This window comes from Ctenopharyngodon idella, chromosome 18 (assembly GCF_019924925.1).
Source record: "Ctenopharyngodon idella isolate HZGC_01 chromosome 18, HZGC01, whole genome shotgun sequence".
NCBI lineage: Eukaryota > Metazoa > Chordata > Actinopteri > Cypriniformes > Xenocyprididae > Ctenopharyngodon > Ctenopharyngodon idella.
In genome coordinates this window covers 4,215,460-4,237,772 of record NC_067237.1, presented here as the reverse complement: position 1 = coordinate 4,237,772, position 22,313 = coordinate 4,215,460, and the positions used below count along the sequence as shown (strand labels likewise).

Genomic DNA, 22,313 nt, shown 5'->3' with positions numbered 1-22,313 from the left:
TTCTTACATAAAAATATATTGATGGATTTTAGGAAAGGGGTCCCTCATACAAGGTTCATCACCTATTTACTTTTGTCGTAATGATAACCATATTTACTGTTTTTGTTGTTTTGTGTGTTTTCTTCAGCAAGTTCCCTGGATATCCTGATGAGTGATGGTGAGGAGGAGAGCTCCTTCCTCTCATTGCCCAACTCTGTTCTTCAGCGCCACTGTTTGACCTCTGACCTCTCTGAAACGGCAACCTCAGAACAGCAGCAGCTGCTGATACAGGTACGACCCTGCGAACAACCATTCTGATTGTTCATACTAAGCATTCTGGGACTTTTGTCAGTATTAAAGTATCAGCCTCTTACTTAGCTAAAAATTCAGCATTAACCTCGTGCCTGGACAATATTATTACTTGTGCTCACTAAGGCAAGCATCAGTATTATTGTTGCTCATAACTAGATTTAGGGATTTGCTTCTAAAACCATGCAGCACACTTTACTAGCCTGAATATCAGTGGTCTGGCAACAACTCATTTTCTACAGATTGTCTGTATTGACCATTTACACTACCATTTGGGGAATCATCTTAACCAGATCACTACATTGAGGAGCTGGTTTCTGTGTGACCAGTCTGTTTTATATCTGTGTGATCTTTGCGTAATTGGTTTTATAGGGTTAATAAGTCACAGCTAACAGGCAATGCTACCTTTGTGTTCTGTGTTTAAACAATGTTATCTGCTTTAGGGCTTCTCAGGGCAGCTTGTTGATCAGGCTGTCTGTAAATGACCACAGGCTCTGTTTGTTTCAGTGAAAGATTCCCTCAGGGCAACATCTGCAGGCAAATCACATTTCTTTTAGTTTATTAGATGGGCTGCTATTTGCTCATTCACTGACTTTGTTTCTTAAACTGTATCAGATCTAAAACACCTCTTTAGTTTCTGTGCTTTAAATGGAAAATAATGTAGGATTGGACCACAGGTTGACAATTAAAACGAAATGTTTACATGTTCTGAAGAAAATGTGAGTGGTGTTTGCCCGCCATGATGCTAAGGTTGGGGGTTGGTGCCACTGCGTTGATGTGTGGTTGTTTATTGGTTGCTAAATAAGTGAAATACCTCCATCCCTATGTCTCTGATATCCTGGGTATGGTTGCACCAGCCGTTTGTAAGTTCTTACTTAATTTGGAAAGTAAAGTCCTCGTTAGAGGTAACTAGCCAGTTTTATAACTAACTCTATACTTTATTTGGTTGCGCCATTTGTTTTTAAGTCAGAACGTAGTTAAGTCGTAAGCTCTTCATAAAGTTTACCTTCAATGATCCAATAGCAGCCTTCAAATATGTGAGCGGAAGTTGTTGAAATGCCATGAATTTCAATTTATCCTTGATTCTAACTTTTGCCTCATGTAACTAACAGTAAAAATATTGAAATACAGTGCTACTTTTCATGAAGAACATAATATATAATATTCAGAAACTGTATTTGAAATGAATAACGATAAATAAATACTGATGAAAAAAACATAAGAAATTAAATGTATTTATTATGACTGATTTTATTTGACATGCACAACTGTTTAGGATTGGTTCGCGTTGAAGAGCCACTAACAAAGTAATTTATTTACATAATGTTCTCTCTCTTAAATGTAAATGAGTGTAAATGTCAACAACATCATATGAGTGAAGTCTGTCTGGTAAAACGAGCTTACTGCTGCAATCCAGTTGATCTTCAGCCGTTTTATTCCAACCATTACTCCTGATCGGAGATTTCCATAAATATTTAGTTTATAGATAGTTACGTTGCAACTAAGTTTGTATAGTAAGTAACTTTGTGCCTCTTTATGTCAAAACTAGGCTCAGTTGTAACTTGCGCATTTCCCCCGGATCATAGATATTACTCGAGTAGTTCAACTGGAGTTACATAACATGATCCACTGTTATCTAAGTTAATGATACATTAGGAGTACAGTCCTCCTCTCTTTAATCTCCAGGGGTGGGTCTCTGAAAAAGACAATCTAGAGTGATAGAGATTTGAGTGTGCTTGGGTTTCCAGTCTTTTCAGCATACCATGAGCACAGAAGAGATCCGATTGGCTAGAGATCACATGTATGGTTTGTCCAGGCCGCTGCTTTTCAGAGCATTGACGGCTCTTCTCAATACAAACAATAGTTTAGACGTGGGATAGCTTTGTATGTGCTTCTCTAGATCTCTCTGTGTTGACCAGGCAGTGTTACCTGTAAAGGTACAATGAGGCACTGCTGAATTCCAGCCTAACGAATCATACAGGATTTTAAGACATCAGATTTTCACATTTTTAAAGCATCTCAAAGAGTTGGTATGTGCACATTTTTCCTGTGAAGTTTGAGTTGAGTGACTTTGTTTGACTTTCAGAAGTTGTTTTGTGTGTCATCTGTCATCCATTAATGTTACATCACTGATCTATTTGTTTTCATGCTTTTCTGCTCCTTTCTTCCCTCTCGTTCTTTATTTCTGTCTCTACACTGCCTTCTCTCCATTTCACCTGCACAGAAGGTTACTTTGTCCTGTTCCTGGACGTCTGCCTATGTAATTCCCTCTGATTCTTTCATTGTGCTTAGCTGTGAGCTACTTTGCCTCGTTCTGACGTCATCTTTACAAAACACACTGTACTGCTGTAAAGTCTCATGTTCATAGTTCTCCCTGTTTGCTTAAGTCTCTCTACTAGAGGTTTTGTAGTCGTCTGAGTTCCTGAAAACTATCCAAGGTAGTTTGTGCCAGTAGAACTAGTCACTTGCTCATTAAGGTTTCTTGTGACGTTAAAGGAATTTTAATTTTGTCATCTTTACTCACGTCATTTCAAAAGATTGTCTTGTTTCCTTTTGATTACATAAGATAGTTCCTGGCTGCTCTCTTTGTTACAACACAATCATACAGATAAAATAATTTTGATTTTCCATGGAATAAATTCATATGTGTTTGGGATGATATGAGTAGTTTGTGTAAATAACACTTGAAGAGTTCTTCTAAGAAAGCACTTTCTCAGTAATCCCATTTGTTTTATTTTCATTTTAGAAACTTCCTCCCACTTATCTGTATAAAAGTTCTTCCTGCTTGTCTGCTTTTAGTTTTTTCTGCGTAGTTCAGGTTGTATAATATTATTTAGCACAGCTGGCATTCGTGGTTGAATTTACACAGATTTCTTGTGTGTTTGTGCAGACGCTGCAAGAGCGAGTTTGTGAGTTCCAGGCACGCTTGCGTAGTGAAGACGCAGCGAAACGACTGCTGCTACAGCGACTGCAGACACACGACCACCAGTTCAACCACGACAACCACCATAACGAGGAACATTCATCCTTTAACCAAGAACCTCAAGAGCAGCTCAGACTGAACAGCATCCAGCTCAACCAAGCTGTGTCCCCAACAGGTGAGAAATGTGAAACTATAATTACAATATAATTTATGGTCACACTTTATATTGAGGTGTGTATGGAAATGGGGAAAAAAAAAAACTGTTTTTTTTTTTTTTTTTTTTTTTTAATAATTAAACACTATGTTGTCAAAGTTGATATGTAAGATAATGTACATCCAGCTGGTTGTTATCGAAGAATAAACCCCGAATGGGTGATTAGGACCCCGAAATCAATTATTGATCAAGTACATAACTAGCCAGTGTTCAAAACTCTCTCCTTAGTTTAGCCCGATTCACAACGGTAAGCTTGTAATAATTATTTTTAATTTGAGCGGTACTGGTAGGTTTCCGTGGGGAATACGAGTTTGCCTTTGCATCATTACGTCAGGTCTGTATACATAAAATTGAATTTGTTTCATAATTGATGAATTTTGCAACATTAACACTGCTATTTTCCTGTTTTTTTTTTAGTGAAATAATCTGTATAAAGTACTACATTAATGCAGCTTGACGTATCTTGTGACGTTATAATGAGAAAAAGCTGCTTGCATGGCATAAAGTGTGTGTTTGTATGTGTTTCTGTGTAGGTCTGAGGAGCTCTAGTGCTTTAACACAGAGACCTGTGGATTTTCCCAGCGCTGTACAAGTGAGTAAAATTCACTCACAGGAGCAACTGCAAAAAGACGAGGGAGAACAACTCGCTGTCATTACAGGGCTGCGCACACAGGTATGTTACACATAAAGAATAGGGCTCAAGTTTTCCAGCCAGACTCACAAGAGCACTACCAGATCATTTACATTCCTATCGTGACCTTATTTGAATCGATATTCATTGTTTCTGTCTGGTTGGATTAAAGTAGATTGATACCTCATAAAGGTGAATGCATGAAACTTGCTGACTCATTTCTTTTTAAAGAGATTTGGCTTTATAATGCTGTTTGTTTGTGGTTTTGTAGGTCAAGGAGCTGGAGGAGAAACTAGTGGATCAGACACAGGAGGTGGAGAGACTGCGCTCGGAGCTGGTGAGAGACTGAAACTGGGATAGAGAGAGGAATTATTAGGGACAGGAAGTGCCATTGAATGAATCACCTGATCCTGATGGGCTAAAGTCACCACAGTTGTGTGGAAACACATTTCTATTGTTTTATAAAGAACACTGACCTGATTTAATTTTACGATGGGAGGTGGAGGGAGTGTTAACCTGGTGTTCTAGTTTTTTGATAAGAGAAATGTGTCCCTGATCTGATCTCTAATTTTAGATTGGCGTGGCTGTACTTTTCTGTATTTGACACATTTTACCCCAGAAGCCAAATATGATGAATCCTCATCTCTTTTGTTTAAAAATAATAATAATAAAAAAAAAAAAAATCATAAAATAATTAACATTAATTTATTTTAGTTTTTTTTTTAACACAGAGCATTAAATTACTGTACCTTTCAAAATTTTGGGGTCAGGTAAGAAATAATACTTATATTTAGCAAGGACTCATTAAATTGATCAATTGTGACAGACTTTAGTAAAAACATTTATAATGTTACAAAAATTATATTTCAAATAAATGTTCTATTCATCATTCATAACTTTCTATTCATCAGATAATCCTGAAAAAGCATCACCGTTTCCATAAAAATATTAAGTAGCACAACTGTTTTCAACATTAATGTTATTTTAAAAATCAGCATATTAGAATGATTTCTGAAGGATCATGTGACAGTAATGATGCTGAAAATTCAGCTTTGCATTACAGGAATAAATTACATTTTAAAACGTATTAAAATAGAAAACAGCTATTTTAAATTGTTTTTACTGTATTTTTTGATCAAATAAATGCAGCCTTGGTGAGCAAAAGAGACTTTGAATAGTAGTGTGCATCTTCTTGGAGATGTATATGCAAAGCATATATATGTATATACATCTTTAGGAAGATGCACGCTAGAGTTGTCGAAAGTACCGACTTCGGTACCACATCAGTACTGAAACTTTAAAAATGTGACGCTTTGTGTGCTGTTGAGCGGATTCGTAAACACCTCTGATTGGCAATTGTGTTCACACGCTCATCAGATATGTCTGTGATTGGCTTCAGTGATCAACGATTCAAAAACGTTGTAAATAGTCATCATTGACACTTTTCACCGAGCGCTTACAGAGATACACACGGGAGCGTTTGAAAGCAGGCGTCTATCACGGACCAGTCCACTGATAGATGCCCGCTTTTAAACGCTCACGCTTTCAAAATCAAACGCTCCCGTGCGTTGATCATTGTAGCCAATCACAGACATATCTGATGAGCGAGTGAACACAATGGCCAATCAGAGGTGTTTACGAATCCGCTCAACGGCGTGCAAAGCATCACATTTTTAAAATTACCATTCAAAACATTTGCGCACATTAACTGATCAGCATGTGATAACAGATTAATTACAAAAAAGTATTTAAAAATATGTATTGAATCCTAGTTTTTTGCGGATAATTTGTTTTGTTAATTTGAGATTGAGATTAATTACAAAAAAATATATTGAATCCTCTTTTCCCCCAATTCTAAAAGTTTGTTTGGGTTAGAATTTGTCAAAAGTAATCATAATTAGGTATAAATTCATTAGAAGTCTACAGCTAGTCCTCGTTCAGGAAGCTAAGTAAATGTGAATGTGTGTGTCTAGGGGGCGACAGATCTGGAGAAACAGCTCGAGGTGCTGGAGAGTGAGAACCAGCGGCTCAAACAGGAGCTGAGGGCCAGTCACACCCAGACCAGCTGCTCTACTGCCCACTGCCCGCACAGTCAGGTATATTCACACTACCATAAACAGACCATCTTACTTTTATAAGTTTAACAATGCAAAATCAAAATCTTGCCAACCAGGTTGAGAATCACTGCAAACCTCAAATACAATCTGATTGGTTACTTGATGCTTGAAATGCTATAAACCTTGTGGTTATTCTCACAGCTGTTTATTATCTACTTTGTCATGTAATGCATGGGTTTCAGGATGTGGAGGCCATGCGTGGAGAGCTGTGTCGCAAGGACGAGGAGTGCCGCGAGCGGGAGCGGCGACTGGCTGCGCTGGAACAGCAGGTGCAGGGGAGGACGGGTGTAGTAGTTCAGCTGCAGCAGCAGTTGGAGGAGGCCGCACAGCACAGACAGGAGCTCCAGCAGCAGCTGGAAGAGGCGTCACTCCACAGGAGCCAGAGCGAGGAGCAGCTGACCTCACGGCTTCGTGACGCTGAGGAGGCTCTGTCTCGCCAGGCTGCACTGCCGCAACCGGTCAAGGTGAGAGTGTGTTAACAAAGGACAATGTTTAAGTGTTGTCAGGTTTTATTGTTAATTTAAAATGTTAGTTACACTTTATTTTAAGGTGTCATTGTTACAGTGTAATTATACAGTTAAAGGATTAGTTCACTTTCAGATGAAAATCACCCCAAGCTTTTCTCACCCTCAAGCCATCTTTGGTGTATATGACTTTCTTCTTTCTGATAAACACAATCGGAGATATTTTAATAAATATGCTGACACATCCAGGCTTTATAATGGCAGTGAACAGGGGTCACAAGTATGAGCTGAAGAAAGTGTCTCCATCCAGACTGCATATATATTCTCCCTACATTTTGGACTCACATTTAGGATACCAAATACCATGTGAAGACACATACACAGGCCACTTGCTATGAGGAACGCACCCATGTGTTCATTCTTAAGTGCTGATGAATGAAAACAATATGCACACCTAATTAAAGTGATTTTAATGTGTCTGTTTCTGCAGTATGTGACTAAGACGGTTGAAGTGGAGTCGGCTCAGTGTAAGCAGGCTTTAATGGAGGCTCAGGCCCGTAACCAGACGCTGCAGGAGCAGCTGGGTGTGCAGAGACAGCTCCTCAGAGAGCTCGAACAGCAGCTCCACGAGTCCCAGAGAACCAGCACTCAGCTCCGGCAGCAGGTACAAGCCGCTCTGATACATTCTTAGCATTTTAAGTGTCCTGGATTATCATGTGGCCAAGTGCTTCTCAGATCTGACCACGTTGTGGTGACCATGGTGGCCAGTTGATATCTGTTTCTCAAATCCCAAGGGTTTTGATACAAGTTTAATAGGGCCCTTGATATCCAGGGTTTTTTTTTTTTTTTTTTTCAGATTTCATGTTTTGCGTTTTAATTTTTCTGGATTCTAGTAATGGTTTAAAGACCCCCTGTGGTGAAAATCAAGCTTTTAATGTTGCTTATATGTCTATTAATATGCTTTAAAAAAAAAAAGTGCAAATTCAACACCATTGCTGACTATTTTCTCCTTAAAACTGCAGTGAAAAAAAAAAAAAAAAAAGGCCGTCTCAAACCCACGGTTTGAAATCACTGGTGTTTGTTATGTCACAAACTACCTTGTATCACGTCAACGTGCCGGCGGGCTTTAGCATATAATTAACAGCGAACTAGCAGGGGAGTCTCGAGAGAAGCCATTTTATCCCGGTATAGCTGTTTGATAACATAGTCAAGCAAAAGGCTAATCGTATTAATTACTGTTATGTGTCCGATGTTGTAAAGAGCCATTGTGCAGTGTTTTCCTCAGTAAGTTGAGCGAGTTCATCTCTTAGCTGCGTTAGCGAATGGAGGCAGGGCTAATTTGCATATTCATTGATCCGCATATACTAAATGAGGCAGGGGTGTAGAGTTACATTCAAGCTATTTTAAGGCATGAAGAATTTTTTTTCACAGGAGAAAACGTTTAAATATGTCATTTTGGTGATCAAAGATGAGTTTTAAGGGATAAACTTATTGACTACAGGGGGACTTAAATTAAATTTAATAATCTGAAAAAGGTTGTCTAATCAATTATATTCAGAAAACTTTATTACATTTTTAACAATAATATTGCCCTATGAAGTGTTATTTTTTTCAGAAATGACGGGTTGTTGTGAAGACCTTTCCGTTTCTGTGTGTCTGATGATAGTTTTCTTAAATGAAATGGTGAAACGCTGGTGAAGTGACTGTCATCAGAGCAGCTCTGGAGATCTCATGTGTTCATGTCATGATATAGTGAGACGGCAAATGCTGAAACCACGAGCGTCACGCATGCTTGTGTACGTGTAGTAGATGAAACTGCGCCGCTCATTCACGCAGAGACACTAAGAACTTTATATTTACTTTACTTTATATGCACTTTATATTTTGCGGTTTAATATTTAGAGACACTAATCCATAATGCTATTTGATTAAGTGTACAGCCCTACTTTTGATTTATTCATCCAGCTTTTACCAGATTCCATAACATTCCGCACTATACTGAAAATTCCATTTTTATGACTGGATTCCATGAATCTAGTTTAAGGCCTCTGTGATTGCGGTGTTGTGGAAGAGCAGGTTAACGGCTCTCTCTCTTCACTTGCGTTGCAGCTGAGGATGGACCGCGGCCGTCTATATGGTCTGCTCTCCAAAGCGGTGGGTGGGGGTAACACGGAGGTCACCCACAGGCTCTCCAAGGTCGGCCAGATTACTCTGCAGCCGGCAGGGGTCAAAGGTCAAAAATGTGTCATGGGTCAGATTGCAACTGTGATTATAGGAAATTATTTACTACTTTTTTTTTTGTCCCATTTTAAGCACTAATTTCAAATGTAGATTCATGTTCACTGATGCTCATTTTTGACCTATGAAACCCTGAAACTTTGCAGAGTAACTAGCTCACATTCTCTTCAGGGTCATAATTTAGTGTTCTTGCACTAGTAATCCTGTTATCTACTGTGAAATAGTTGATGTTGTGTACTGCAGATGTACAATATTGATGGTGTGTGGCTCCAGATGCCCTTCCCATGTATGTGACCAACAGCCCACCCCACCCACCCCACAGGTCTTTCACTTACCTCACTGCATTAAATCAGTCTAACAAATGACTGTGGTCAGTAGTAAATGACGTCTTTAATACTGGTGGTGTTTGTGTTGCTTTGGTCAGAGACCTCAGAAATCATTACTGGCTTTACTTGAAGGCAGAAAGCCAGTTTTCTGTGCTGATCTGTGATGTGTACATCTGTAAAGGGGTGTTTACACTGACAGTGACCTTAATATAGTTGAGTACAAACGACTATAATCAAGCAATCATACAGTGAGTTGCAGATTTACTCGCTGTCATTGTAAAAGCTCCCTTAAAGTGATAGTTCACCCTAAAATGAAATTTAAGTCATTTACTCACCCTGGTGTTGTTCTAATGCCATATGCCCTTCTTTCATGGACCTCAAAAGGAGATTTTTTTTAAATGTCCCACTCGCACTTGTTCTTATAATGGAAGTGAATAGCAACCAGCGTCAAGCTTTTTTAAAAAGACACAAAAGCATCACAGAATGATCCCATGTGACACATGCCCGTATATTCCGATAAGGTTTGGTGAAACACAAACCAAAATTAAAATGTATTATTTAATGATTTTTTTTTTTACCTTGGCCGTTGGTCTTCTGTGCACGGCTGCATGTGCATTCAGTGAGACTATTAGCACTGCAGTTTCACTCTGTGTCACCTAGATAAAGCACAAAGTTGTGAGAGATCAAGATTAACAAAAACACAACATGAAATACAACGCTTAGAAATCAAAAGTATCCGTGTACATTCTTTGAGTCAAATATCACTGGAGCAGAACTGTGTTTGTCTGATGACAGTCAGAATGACAACACGATAATGTGAACACGATAACACAACAGATATATTCACCTCAGCGAAGAATGTACATGAGTTATTTCATGTCACGTTTTTGTTAATCAACCTAGAACAACACCAGAGTGAGTAAATGATAACTTAATATTAATTTTAGGGTGAACTATCCCTTTAATGTGTAATTACCTTATATGTAACTCCTCATATAAAATGTTTACCGTTTGAATAGAGCTTATGACCTCAGTGTAACAGTGTAGTGCTTCTGTTGACCTCAGGATCAGATGTGTTGACAGTGCTGTGTGTGTGTGTTAGATCCTGGTGTATGAGGGTGAGATGGAGAGAGCTCAAGGCCAGCTAGAGGCAGAGATGCAGAGTCTGGAGGAGGAGAAGAACAGAGTGATCGAGGAAGCTTTCATCAGAGCGGAGAGCGAGATGAAGGCCGTCCATGAGAACCTAGCAGGTGAGACAGTGTGTTTGAGTGAAGCTAATCCTCAAGATGTTTTGCATTGTGACATTATTTTCATGACAATTCAGCCTCAAAGCAAAAAATAGGTAACACCTGTAATGCATTACATGTACTTACTATAGTATCAACAGGTAATTTATGCATAATTACTAACCCTAAGCCAAACCCTAACCCTACATGTTGTACACGTTCTTAAATTAATATTACTCCGTACTTATTTGTGTAACAAGGACACCTTAAAATAAAAGGTAACACTTTATTTTAGTGTTATTGTTACATGCAGTTACTACAGTAATAACTATAAATTATGCATAATTACATGCAACTAACCCTAAACCAAACCATAATCCTAACCCTATAGTAAGTACATGTAGTTACTTAATATTACTCAGTACTTAAATGTATAATTACAGTGTAACAAAGACACCTTTAAAAAACAGTTCAAATTTAACCAAAAATATATTTCAAGGCCTATGCTGCTTTATATTAAAATTGTAATTATATTATATTAAAATCATATTTTATTAGTAATTTTAATACAGCAGAACAGTAATTTTTAAAAATACTACAGTAATACTTCAACTAAAAGAAAGTTTAATAGTTTTTTTTTTAAACGTGAACTACACATGACTGAATGCACATGCTCCTGCCTTCCTCTAATGGTCTGTGTGCGCAGGTGTGCGGATGAACCTCCTGACCCTGCAGCCAGCCCTGAGAACCCTCACCTGTGATTACAACTGTCTGAAGAGACAGGTGCAGGACTTCCCCTACATGCTGGAGAAAGCCATCACTGAGGCCAAGCAGGAGGTGAGACCACCGCATACAAGCACACAAACACACCAGCCTGACCACAGCTCGTACACACTGCAGCTAAATTCGGTTGTCATTTCACCTTTTGGTGCTTAATCGTGTTCTGTACACGCACAGTTCAGTAGTTTATGAGGAATGACAACCGCGTTCGACAACTGAATTTACTCAGGAAAAATTCAGCTAGTGACAACTGCGTTCACATAAGATAAGATAAGATAAGATAAGATAAGATAAGATAGACGAATCTATTTAAACTGAAGTATGTAATGGGTATTTTGAAGTATTTTGTAAATGTCGTGGAGTTTTGTTAACGTTCTAAGCCACTCTTCTTTAAAACTTGATGATCGTGTTGAGCTATTTGGTCTGCAATCATTAAAGTATCCCTACGGCGAATGATTTGGTGCACATCATGCTCTTTTTATGAAACCTATGAACTGCATTCATCGGTTCTACAGTAACTCTATAGCGACACTAACTCTACAGCAGTTTGCCTGAGCGCTGCAATTATTTCTCATTTACTAGAATACAATCAAGGGCTTTCCCACTCATTTTTGCGTGCGTCCTGTGCACGGCATTTTGTTTTTTCTGTGCGGCATAAGAAGTGCGCGACTGTGCACTTGCAGCTTAGAGGAAACTCCCGTTTTTAAATGCAGTTGTCACTCCTGAAACTTTACAGTGTGTACATGGCCAAAGTGTTGAGCTTTGTCTGTGATTACAGATCTGTCAGGTGATTGGAGAGGTGAGCAGTGCAAACCAAGAACTGCTGCGGAAATACAAGCGGGAGATGAACCTGAGGAAGAAATGCCACAATGAACTGGTGCGCCTCAAAGGTGAGACCTGGGAATTGTGTCTGGGATGCATTATCTTCACAAAATGCCTAATTTCTTTGAATCAAACTAGATTTTTACATTCTAACTATGAAGACTTTATCATCTTGTTTTTCAGGAAACATTCGTGTGTTGTGTCGCGTACGCCCAGTGTGTGCTGGAGAAACAGATGCTGCTGACACCAAAAACCTTGTGACCTTTGACCCTGATGATGATGCTGTTCTCTACTTATCCAATAAGGGCAAGCTCATGACCTTTGAACTTGACAAAGTCTTTCCCACTCAGGCCACTCAGGAGGAGGTTAGTGCCTGAACTCATCATTTCTCATATGGTTGTATTTCCTGTATCAGTTATTATACAGTCCCTTCTCTTGTGATTGGACAGGTGTTCCAGGAAGTGCAGTCTCTGGTCACTTCCTGTATTGATGGCTTTAACGTATGCATCTTTGCTTACGGGCAAACCGGCTCTGGAAAGACATACACTATGGAGGTATATAGACTGCATAACATCATCTCATGGCCTGCAATGTCTATCCCTTTTATGTCACATGATCCTTCAGAAATCATTCTAATATGCTGATTTGCTCAAGAAGCATTTCTTGTTATTTATCAATGTTGAAAACAGTTGTATGCTTAATATTGTTGTGGAAACAGCATTTATGTGTAGCAGCATGATAAATGTCTTTACTATAATTTATCAATGTCCTTGCTGAATAAAAGCGATAGTGTATGGATGCACAGTATATTAGTTATATATTGGTTATAGGCCAATATTAGACATTTAGTAGTATTATTTAATAACACTTTTAATGTAATCTTTAGAAAATCTAAGAATGAATAATTCATACTGTCAAACATTGTTACCTACATTTAAAAATAGTGAATTTAATTTTAAAGAATAGCATAACATTCTTAAATCAGTCTTTTATTGATTATCATCTGTAACATACTGGTTATCAAATTTTAGTGCCTAATGTGTAGCGCACTTGTGTCCTGTAGGGGGTCCCTGAGGACCCTGGCATTAACCAGCGTGCTCTGCGGCTGCTCTTCTCTGAAGTGTCTGAGAAAAAGCCTGACTGGGACTATAAGATCACTGTCAGCATGGTGGAAATCTACAATGAGACACTTAGGTGAGAAAACCAGACACAAGTTGAAAGTAGGAGGTAGAATTTGATGATGGGCTGTCAGTGTGACGGCAGTGAGTACGTCACTGCAGACACACACTGCAGCATATTCAGCACTCTTATATAATTGTCCCAGGGTCACTGTGAAGTGTGTGTGTGTCACAGATTCTGCAGGTCAGCAGTTATGTAAAAACAGATTAGATTTAAAATCTCTCAAGCCATCTGTAAGACATAAACAGATCACAAATCACGCATCCAGTTCTGCTGGCCCGGTCTGTTTGTCACCCTGTCCCTCACTTTTCCCCTCCTCCTGGGTTATGCAACTCAAACAGATGTGTGTAGGTTCTTATTCTGCTTGCCTCTGTAATGTTAATCTGTGCCCCAAATTCATATACCCTAGTAATTTTTAATCAAAATAACCTCCCCTCCCTCTTGCAGCAACATATCTTCTCTGATGACGTGCTTATGTGAGGACAGGACAACCTGTCTCTCACCTGAGATCGACCAATAGCATATCACAACCATCCAATTAATTCCCAATGGACAAAATCAAGTCCTACCCTAATTTTTTTTCTTGGATATACATCACGATAGGGGGGAAAAAAATCCTTTTCATACTAACTTCAACATGAACAGATTGTTGTTGAGTTTCAGCAATGCTTCCTAATACAGCAGCTGATTTGGTTTTATTAATTTGCATTTATCTGAACCTGTTTTTAGGAACCTGTTGGGTGACAATCCCAATGAGAAGCTGGATATAAAGATGTGTCCAGACGGCAGTGGACAGCTGTATGTGCCAGGACTCACAGAGTTCACAGTGGAAAGCGTGGAGGACATTAACAAGGTGAAACTCACAGCATCCAAACCGCCTCGTCACTCCACGCTTGAGAACTGACTTTAGTCCAAATAAATTCATGGACTTCACAAATGTAGGAATTTAACATTAGATGACCAAATTTGGCCATACTTTATATTAGGTGTCTTTTAACTACTATGTACTTGCATAAAAATAAAATGTTAGTACATAGTAGTTAAAGACACATAATATACATCCCAAAATATTATAATTATTTCAAGGAAAAGGTAGCACATGCATACTTGTCAAGCAAAAAAATAGCTTGTTAGGCCAGTTTGTCTGTTTTGTCAGGCCAGACATTAGTGGAGCATGTCCATAGTTACTCTGCTTTACAAAGTGTGTGGGAAAAAAGTATTGCTACTAAAAAAAATACCTAAAATAAATTGAAACCAAAACTTTTATATTCATATTAAGGTGTCCTTGTTACAATTATATAACATGTAGTTAGTTGCTTCTAATTATGCATAATTTACTGTTATTACTATAGTACTGTAAGTACATATAATGTGTAACAAGGACAATTGTTGTTAGCACATCATGTTGACTTATACATTTTTACAGTATAATACTAAATGACTTTAATAATCAATGACTGCAAAAATAGCTAGAAAGAAGTGTTCTGTGTTAAAGGGATAGCTCACCCAAAAATGAAAATTACCCCATGATTTACTCACCCATCCTAGGTGTATATGACTTTCTTCTTTCAGACGAATACAATCTAAGATTTATTTAAAAATATCCTTGCTCTTCCAAGCTTTATAATGGCAGTGAATGGGGGGGCCCCGATTTTGAAGCCAAAAAAGTGCATCTTTCCATCATAAAAGTAATCCACACGGCTCCAGGGGGGTTAATAAAGGCCTTCTGAAGTAAAGTGATGGGTTTTTGTCAGAAAAATATACATATTTAAAACTTTATTAACTATAATAACTAGCTTCCGGCAGACGACCGTACACATACTGCTCAAGTCTTGCGCCACATGAGTAACCCTTGACGCGATGTAGGATGAAGGAGTACCGCTTCTCGCAGTTTAAACAAATACAGCTGGGCAACAAACTCAAGCTCCTCTTCTCTTATATCGAAATCCTCCAACATTTCTCTTTAAAATTTCTCATTTTAGACTTCTAATTCTTGACCGGTGTTTTGTTTTGCCCTATCCTCTGCGCTTCCATGTTCGTCATTACGTCACGCGTCAGGTCTGGGGTTACTCTTTTAAATCGATGTGTATGGCAGTCTGTCGGACGCTAGTTATTTTGGCTTCAAAATCGGGCCCCCATTCATTGCCATTATAAAGCTTAAACTAGCCAGGATTTACTAACCCATTTTAGCCTAATTTGGTATTTTTTGACCTTTTGACCCTGCAGGTGTTTGACCTGGGTCACATGAACAGGGCAACAGCGTGCACTAATCTAAACGAGCACAGCTCTCGCTCTCATGCCCTCCTTATCGTCACAGTGGCGGGTTTCAACTCTTCAACGGGCCACCGTTCCTCAGGTACACACACAGTTCTTTTACACACAAATAATTGAAAAGCAAATATGAAACAATCACTTGTCAATTGCAGGTAAGCTAAATCTGGTGGATCTGGCCGGTTCAGAACGAATTGCCAAATCCGGCGCTGAGGGCAGCCGTCTGCGTGAGGCTCAGTGTATCAACAAATCACTGTCGGCGCTGGGAGATGTCATCAACGCCCTGCGCTCCAAACACTCGCACGTGCCCTTCAGGAACTCGCGTCTCACGTACCTGCTGCAGGACTCGCTCAGCGGAGACAGCAAGACCCTCATGATGGTGCAGGTGTGTCACATCAGCAGTGATATAGAGGGGTCAGCAGGGTTACAATGGCACTCAGTGTGTGGAGAGAGGCTTACTTTAAATCTCCACACATTTTGAGTGGATTATAATGGATTTATGGGATAAAGACTGTACTTTGTACAGCATGAGTAGGCGCAGTATTTTAAGCAGTTTTGTGCACTCTCCTGTTGTTTTATTCTAATCGCCACAGAAATCACCTCAAATGCTAAAGAACTTTGTCATGAGCTAATAGATCATAAAGTTTGTTAACATATTTAATTTCCTAATAAATGTTCCTGGTCATTTTGTGCCCAATTTACTAGTGGATGTTATGCTGCGTTCACACACCATGTCATAATAACTAAATGCCACGGGGCTTTCTACTCAAAGCTGTTTGCGTCCTCAGATTAATTTTCCTGCCATAGAAACACATAATTCCAAGTCTGTGTAATTTGAGCAATCAATAGACAAAACCACAATACAACAAGTAACAGTCGTTGTGCAAATGCTTTATTGTGAAGTTTATTTTAGAGGGACATTAGTAATTTAACTCTGTGTTAGCTACATTTAAACTGTACTGTATCCATTTTATGTTTTAATCTTGCATTATTAAGACATTAACAATAGCCACAAATAGGAATTATTAAACAGAAATATTACAAGATAAGCGTTTAACTAAATTTACCCCTGAAGTCGCTTCCATTTTCAGTGTTTCCACATGACATTGCAAAAAAAATCTGAGTTTACAAGTTATAATTATGAGTTCTATGAGGGTGCTTTTTACGTATTTAAAAATATTTCTCATAATTACCATAGTTCCTACATAATGCACCGTTATTCTTGCTTTTTATAAATAAAAAAAGGGGAAAAAAGAGACTGATTTAAACATTTTGTGTATTTATTTACTTATTTAATTTATTGGAATCAGAATTAAATGTAATCTGAACCAAAGTAGTTAAATTCTTTATGATACCAGATCCCACCACAAGTTTTCAAAATATAATGAATTTCTCTACCTTGCAAAATAAATAAATAAAATAAAAATTCTGCTGAGGAAACTGTGGACAGGGAACATTATATGATATCATAGCTCACTGTTCACAAAACAGGTACATAAAGCCCTCATTATATAACTGAGAAAAGTGTAAAAACACTTTGTATGCTGTGTCATGTTAGATCAGCCTGCGGTTTCACATTCTCTCAGACGCAGCTTCTCACACCACTTAAACTGCGATGTTTCTCTCTCTGTGTCAGGTGTCTCCTCTAGAGAGTAACGTCAGTGAGTCTGTGTGCTCTCTGAAGTTCGCTCAGCGTGTTCGGACTGTTGAGATCGGCCCCTCGTCTTCCTCACGCCGCCAAGCAGAGAACTCCTCAACATCCTCCTCACCAACTCATGACAGCGTGGAGGTACACAATCACAACTACACGCATTCTCACGTGTCCATGTCTGAAAAAACATCTTTGAGATCTGAATGAAAAGTCTCAAGTCCTTTACCCACAACGTTTTCTCTGTAGCTACTGCAGTGAGCCACAATACACTCACTGTTCCACTTTCCCTCCTGTTCATATTTTAAAATATGATTTGTGTAGGAACTTGAGCTGTGGTGCTCACAATTCAAACCCAGTCTTTTGTTTGTCTAAATAAGTATAAAATATATCTCCCTGTGAGAACAGTAAACCTCGGTAGTGCAGCACTTTGTTTGCCAAAAAAATAAAAGAAATTGTTACATTTTCATTTGGTTAAAATATTAAATACTTTTAAGTTTTAAATATTTTAAAATAATAATTAAATTGTTAATGTGTCATGCCTTCATTTGATTACCAACATTTTTGATTCGTATTAAATCATAAATCCAGAAAAATTAAAAGATAAGAGAATTTCTAAAAAAATATATATATTTTATTGGGCCTTATTATTGTGAAAATGAATAAATTATAAAATGTAATTATTAAGTGTGAATTCAGTTTATTAGACATGCTTTCTGATTATTAAATTGTAATTAAACCACTGAAATGGAATCCAGAAAATTTGGAATTTGGTACAAAATAAAACTATGAAATGTAATTTTTTGTTAAACTTTTAATTCATTTTATACATTTCATGATTTCAATTAATTAGACATGCTTTTTGATTACTAAAATTTAATTTAACCATTAAAACCGAATAATCCAGAAAAATTAAAATGGAAAACAGAATTTCGGAAAAAATAAATAAATAAATCTGATTTCATAGGGCCCTAAAATGCAACTTTTTGTTCAACTTTTCATAAATTTTAATAAAAACATTAATTCATTCATTCATTCATTCATTCATTCATTCATTCATTTATTTATTTATTTAGATCACTAAGATTTAATTTAACCATTAAAACTGAATATTCCAGAAAAATTAAAATGGAAAACTCAGAATTTGGGAAAAATAAAACAGAATTTGGGAAACAAAATAAATAAAACTGATTTCATAGGGCCCTAAAATGTAACTTTTCATAAATTTTAATAAAAATGTTTATTTATTTGATTTACTAAAATTTAATTTAACATTAAAACGGAATTCATAAAAATACAAATGGAGGAAAAATGTATTTGATAAAAAAATTCATATTGCCCTACAAATGCAGGCCAACATCACAAAATAATCATTCTTTTTCTGCTGTAGCTGGACTCTCCTCCCGTGACCCCTGTGCCCCTGCCCATCTCAAGGGCCAGCAGCGCAGGTTCGACCCTCTCCTCCACTTCTAAAACCCCTACCACCCGACGCAGGTCCCACAGTCAGCTGTCCGCAGGTGAGCGAGAGAGCAACACCTATAGTTTCACTCTAAAGCCAGAGCTCACTTGATGCAAAAACACCTTCTTGTATAAGATTCTCATGGAACATTTTGCAAATAATCTGACATCATAATGCAGTAATGTCATAACAGCAGCCTTGATAAACATCTGACATGCTACATTGAGTACAGGTCACACTGTGTGAAGGGGACGTCTGTTCTTTGCATTGTGACGCTGTAATTGGTTGGTTTTCAGATAGACAGGTAGACAGAAGCAGCCCATTGGTTGGGGACGGTGGGCAGGTAGGTGGGGTTTTATGTGGTTGGTAGCTTGGCATGAAACGCTCAGCATGGCATGGTGCCCCACGTGTCACCTCGTCAATGCCCACCCATCTAACACAGCGCCTTTAACCCCAGGAAGCTTCGTGTGTGTGTGTAAATTGGGATCAGCTGCTGTTTTGTTCTTGTCCTTTTTTGTTTTGTTTTGTTTGGCCTTGTACAAGCTTACTGTTTTGTCCAGTTGATTTGTATCTGTTGTCTTGTGGTTTTTGCAGTTGTGCACTGTGTTCACTGTTTGTCTTTGTTAAATGTTTGTGTGTGTGTGTGTGTGTGAGAGAGAGAGAGTTTTGTTGGGTTTTTTTGTTTTTCTATGTCTTCACCTACAGCTCTGCTTTTGATTGGCTGGGCTGCCCTGTAGTGGTGACAGAGGATAATACATATTTTTGCGATGAATGTGATTTTATTGTTATCATGTGAGGGTAAATGAGTCACAGAAATGTTCAGTACTGATTACAGTAGCTCTGTTTCCAAACCTAGTGACCTAGCCTTGTTATACAGCAGTACGGGAATCTCTAACTAAATCTCACCGTTGTCTGTACCGTAAGACGAGCTTTGTAGTCCTCAGAATATGGTAAAAATAGTGTTCAGAAGTTGCAGGAAGCAAGTAAGTGAAATCTAAATGGAAGATGATTCTTCTGTTGTTGTTCTGTTGTGTGGTTTCCATATCAACAGTGTGCTGTACAAGCCCTGTATTTACTGGAAACTGGAAAAACTTCATGAATTAGTCATGATTGCGTATGTAATTCCCACACCTTTTTTTTTTTTTTTTTTTTTTTTTTTTTCTTCGTTCATAGGACGAATGAAGATGACAGCGTGAGGAACTGCTGAGAGCTGCCGTCCATCCTCTTGACTAATCAGCTCTTTTCATGAATGAACCAATGAAAGACCTGCTTTTCCAAGGGAGGAGCTTAACCGGCAAATCAGGGTTCATGTTGGGAACTGTGACTGAAGTGACGTTCCTTTTGATTGGAATGTCGATGTAATTTTAAGATGACGACCACTCCCGCTGACCTCTCGACAACACCTGCTGCCTCAAGACGAGAAGACCCTTCCGTTATGGCAAAGTATTTCTGGGCAATAACGCACTTTATTCTAGTCTAGGCTGTCATTTGTAATGTTACGTAAATGCGATTGATTTCTAGATGCTTGAATGTACGTGTATGTATATATTCGTGTGTCTGAGCAAGATTTTAATTTTTATTTCTTGATCTTGAAGAGCTCTTGCTTTTTTTTTTTTTTTTTTTTTTTCTTGATCATTTTTTTTTCTGCAAGAACAAGTCAAACTTTCACACCTGATAAGCTTTGAACAAATCTGTGTTTAATAGTGGCAATAAGAAATAATGCAAAATTAGTAGCATATTGTCTTTTTGTATATAGAAACTTGAAGGCCATTCAAAGCCCAGACTGTCTTCCTGATCCATGCATGTGTTCAGTCAGTCTTCAAAGCGGGCGCCCATTCATTTTAGGACAATCATTAACAGTTTTTGTGCAGTGAAGTCAAACCATGACGGTATACAGTGTTTGCCGAACAGGACGAGGATTAGATATGTACATAGAAATGCATTCCATACGACTCCACACTGAGCTAACAGAACGTCCTCAGTGTACGAACATTTATCTTCAACTCTGTCTGGGGTCTTGCTTGCTTGTATTCACATTGGTCTATGTTTGTATGCAGTTTTGTTTTTGTACACTGTTTTTAATAAATGCTCCAAACCAACTTTTGGGAGAAATTATTCCTTTTGTTGCATATTTTTTGTTCAAAGAAATTATATTTGTTAGTCTAGTGTAAGAACTCCATATGACCTTTTCTTACAGCTGCACATGTTGGGCACATCTTTGTGACTCATCTTTGTGGTTTTTCCTCTTTTTTTTTTTTTTTTTTTTTCGGTAAGGTTGTTTTTTGATATGAAAATGTCTGTCACAACATAAAGTCTCATTTTTAATGATTGGCTTAAATTAATTTTTGTGCCAAAAATAAAAATTCTCTTATTTACTCACCCTAATGTCATTCCAAACCTGTAAAACCTTGGTTCATCTTTGGAACACAAAAGCTTAAATTCAATCTGTTCATGATATAAAGTGATCGAGTCTCTTCAGAAAATTTGGACTAACCCGCTCAATTCATATTGATTAGTTTTACAGTCTCTTTATGAACCTTTTGAAGCGTCAAAGTGTTAGTAGCTTAGACTGTCTACGGAAGGACAGAAAACTCTGATTTCATTAAAAATATCTTCATTTGTGTTCTGAAGGTGAAGGAAATTCTTACTGGTTTGGAACAACATGAGGGTGAGTAAATAATGACACAAATTTCCATTTTTGGGTGAACTAACCCTTTAAAGGTGGGGTAAGTGATATTTCAAAAACGCTGTTGGACATTGTTGATATTTGACATCAACCCAAACAAACACACCCCTCTCTTCATTGCTCCGCCTCCAATCCTAACCACCCTACTCCGAGTCTGTCGAACCCCGATCGCTGCTGGCAGGCGAGGCAGGTGCACTAACAATGATGCTAAACACCACATTCTCTAGCAGTCGTCAGTGCACCTTTTGAGATATGTTTACTTGCACATCTCTTACTAGCTGATCTCTGTTACACGCAAAGCAAGAGTGGATGTCTATCACAGCTGATGCACAAAATAATGCTTCACAGGAAATAAAGCGCAGAGGATGAACGAATGACAAGGAAGCAAAAAAATGTACAGTACATAAGAGTAAATAAAAACAAGTGTTCGTTGTTAGTCGCCAACAGCACAGACAATCATTGACACTCAAACCCAGTGCTACTCACGTGTGAAGTGGAATCAAATCAGCCTCCACGTCTGTTTTCAGACCTTCCCTCTCAGCTCTCTCCAGCGCTGGAAAGCTTTTCTAATATTAACGCTAGTCCTAAAGTGCTTACCCAGTCATAAACCTTCATTCCAGTGATATTCTTTTGAGCGCTTTTGTATTGTCTCATCTCTCTTTCTGCAGTCTTTTTCAAATCTCCCTCTTGCTCGTTCTCTCCTCGACGTCATACGCCCCCTAATGCTGATTGGTTACATGTTTGTTGTTGGTGTCAGCCCGACGAACTTCCAAACAGTGTTTTTGAAATATGACCACACCTTTAAATGAAAAAAATTTTGTGCCAAAAATGAAAATTGTGTCATTATTTACTCACCCTCATGTCGTTCCAAACCTGTAAAACTTTCTTTTATTGTCGGAACGCGGAAACTTAAATTTAATCTGTTCATCATATAAAAAGCGATTGAGTCTTTGGATTAAACCACTCAATTCATATGGATTAGTTTTATGACCTTTTTCTGAACTTTTTGATGCATCAAAGTGGTTGTTGCGTAGGCTTGTC

At 38.1% G+C, this 22,313-nt stretch overlaps 1 protein-coding gene across 3 annotated transcripts in view; it reads left to right on the top strand.

Moving 5' to 3' along the window:
- The window catches only part of kifc3 (kinesin family member C3), a 34,390-nt gene extending 13,689 nt beyond the window's left edge, over positions 1 to 20,701 (top strand). For 2 of the 3 annotated variants that reach the window (XM_051870372.1, XM_051870375.1), the window contains exons 3-22: positions 128 to 270; positions 3,179 to 3,386; positions 3,959 to 4,098; positions 4,328 to 4,393; positions 6,030 to 6,152; positions 6,356 to 6,637; positions 7,128 to 7,301; positions 10,304 to 10,451; positions 11,134 to 11,264; positions 11,986 to 12,097; positions 12,213 to 12,394; positions 12,479 to 12,583; positions 13,093 to 13,223; positions 13,938 to 14,061; positions 15,435 to 15,564; positions 15,635 to 15,864; positions 17,116 to 17,268; positions 18,518 to 18,644; positions 18,883 to 18,929; positions 19,760 to 20,701. In XM_051870372.1, coding sequence (XP_051726332.1) covers positions 128 to 270; positions 3,179 to 3,386; positions 3,959 to 4,098; positions 4,328 to 4,393; positions 6,030 to 6,152; positions 6,356 to 6,637; positions 7,128 to 7,301; positions 10,304 to 10,451; positions 11,134 to 11,264; positions 11,986 to 12,097; positions 12,213 to 12,394; positions 12,479 to 12,583; positions 13,093 to 13,223; positions 13,938 to 14,061; positions 15,435 to 15,564; positions 15,635 to 15,864; positions 17,116 to 17,268; positions 18,518 to 18,644; positions 18,883 to 18,929; positions 19,760 to 19,768 — 2,765 coding nt within the window. In that variant the 3' untranslated portion in view covers positions 19,769 to 20,701. The remainder of the gene's footprint in view (positions 1 to 127; positions 271 to 3,178; positions 3,387 to 3,958; positions 4,099 to 4,327; positions 4,394 to 6,029; positions 6,153 to 6,355; positions 6,638 to 7,127; positions 7,302 to 10,303; positions 10,452 to 11,133; positions 11,265 to 11,985; positions 12,098 to 12,212; positions 12,395 to 12,478; positions 12,584 to 13,092; positions 13,224 to 13,937; positions 14,062 to 15,434; positions 15,565 to 15,634; positions 15,865 to 17,115; positions 17,269 to 18,517; positions 18,645 to 18,882; positions 18,930 to 19,759) is intronic. The other variant, XM_051870374.1, reaches the window with a different exon arrangement.
- The last annotated feature ends 1,612 nt before the right edge of the window (positions 20,702 to 22,313 follow it).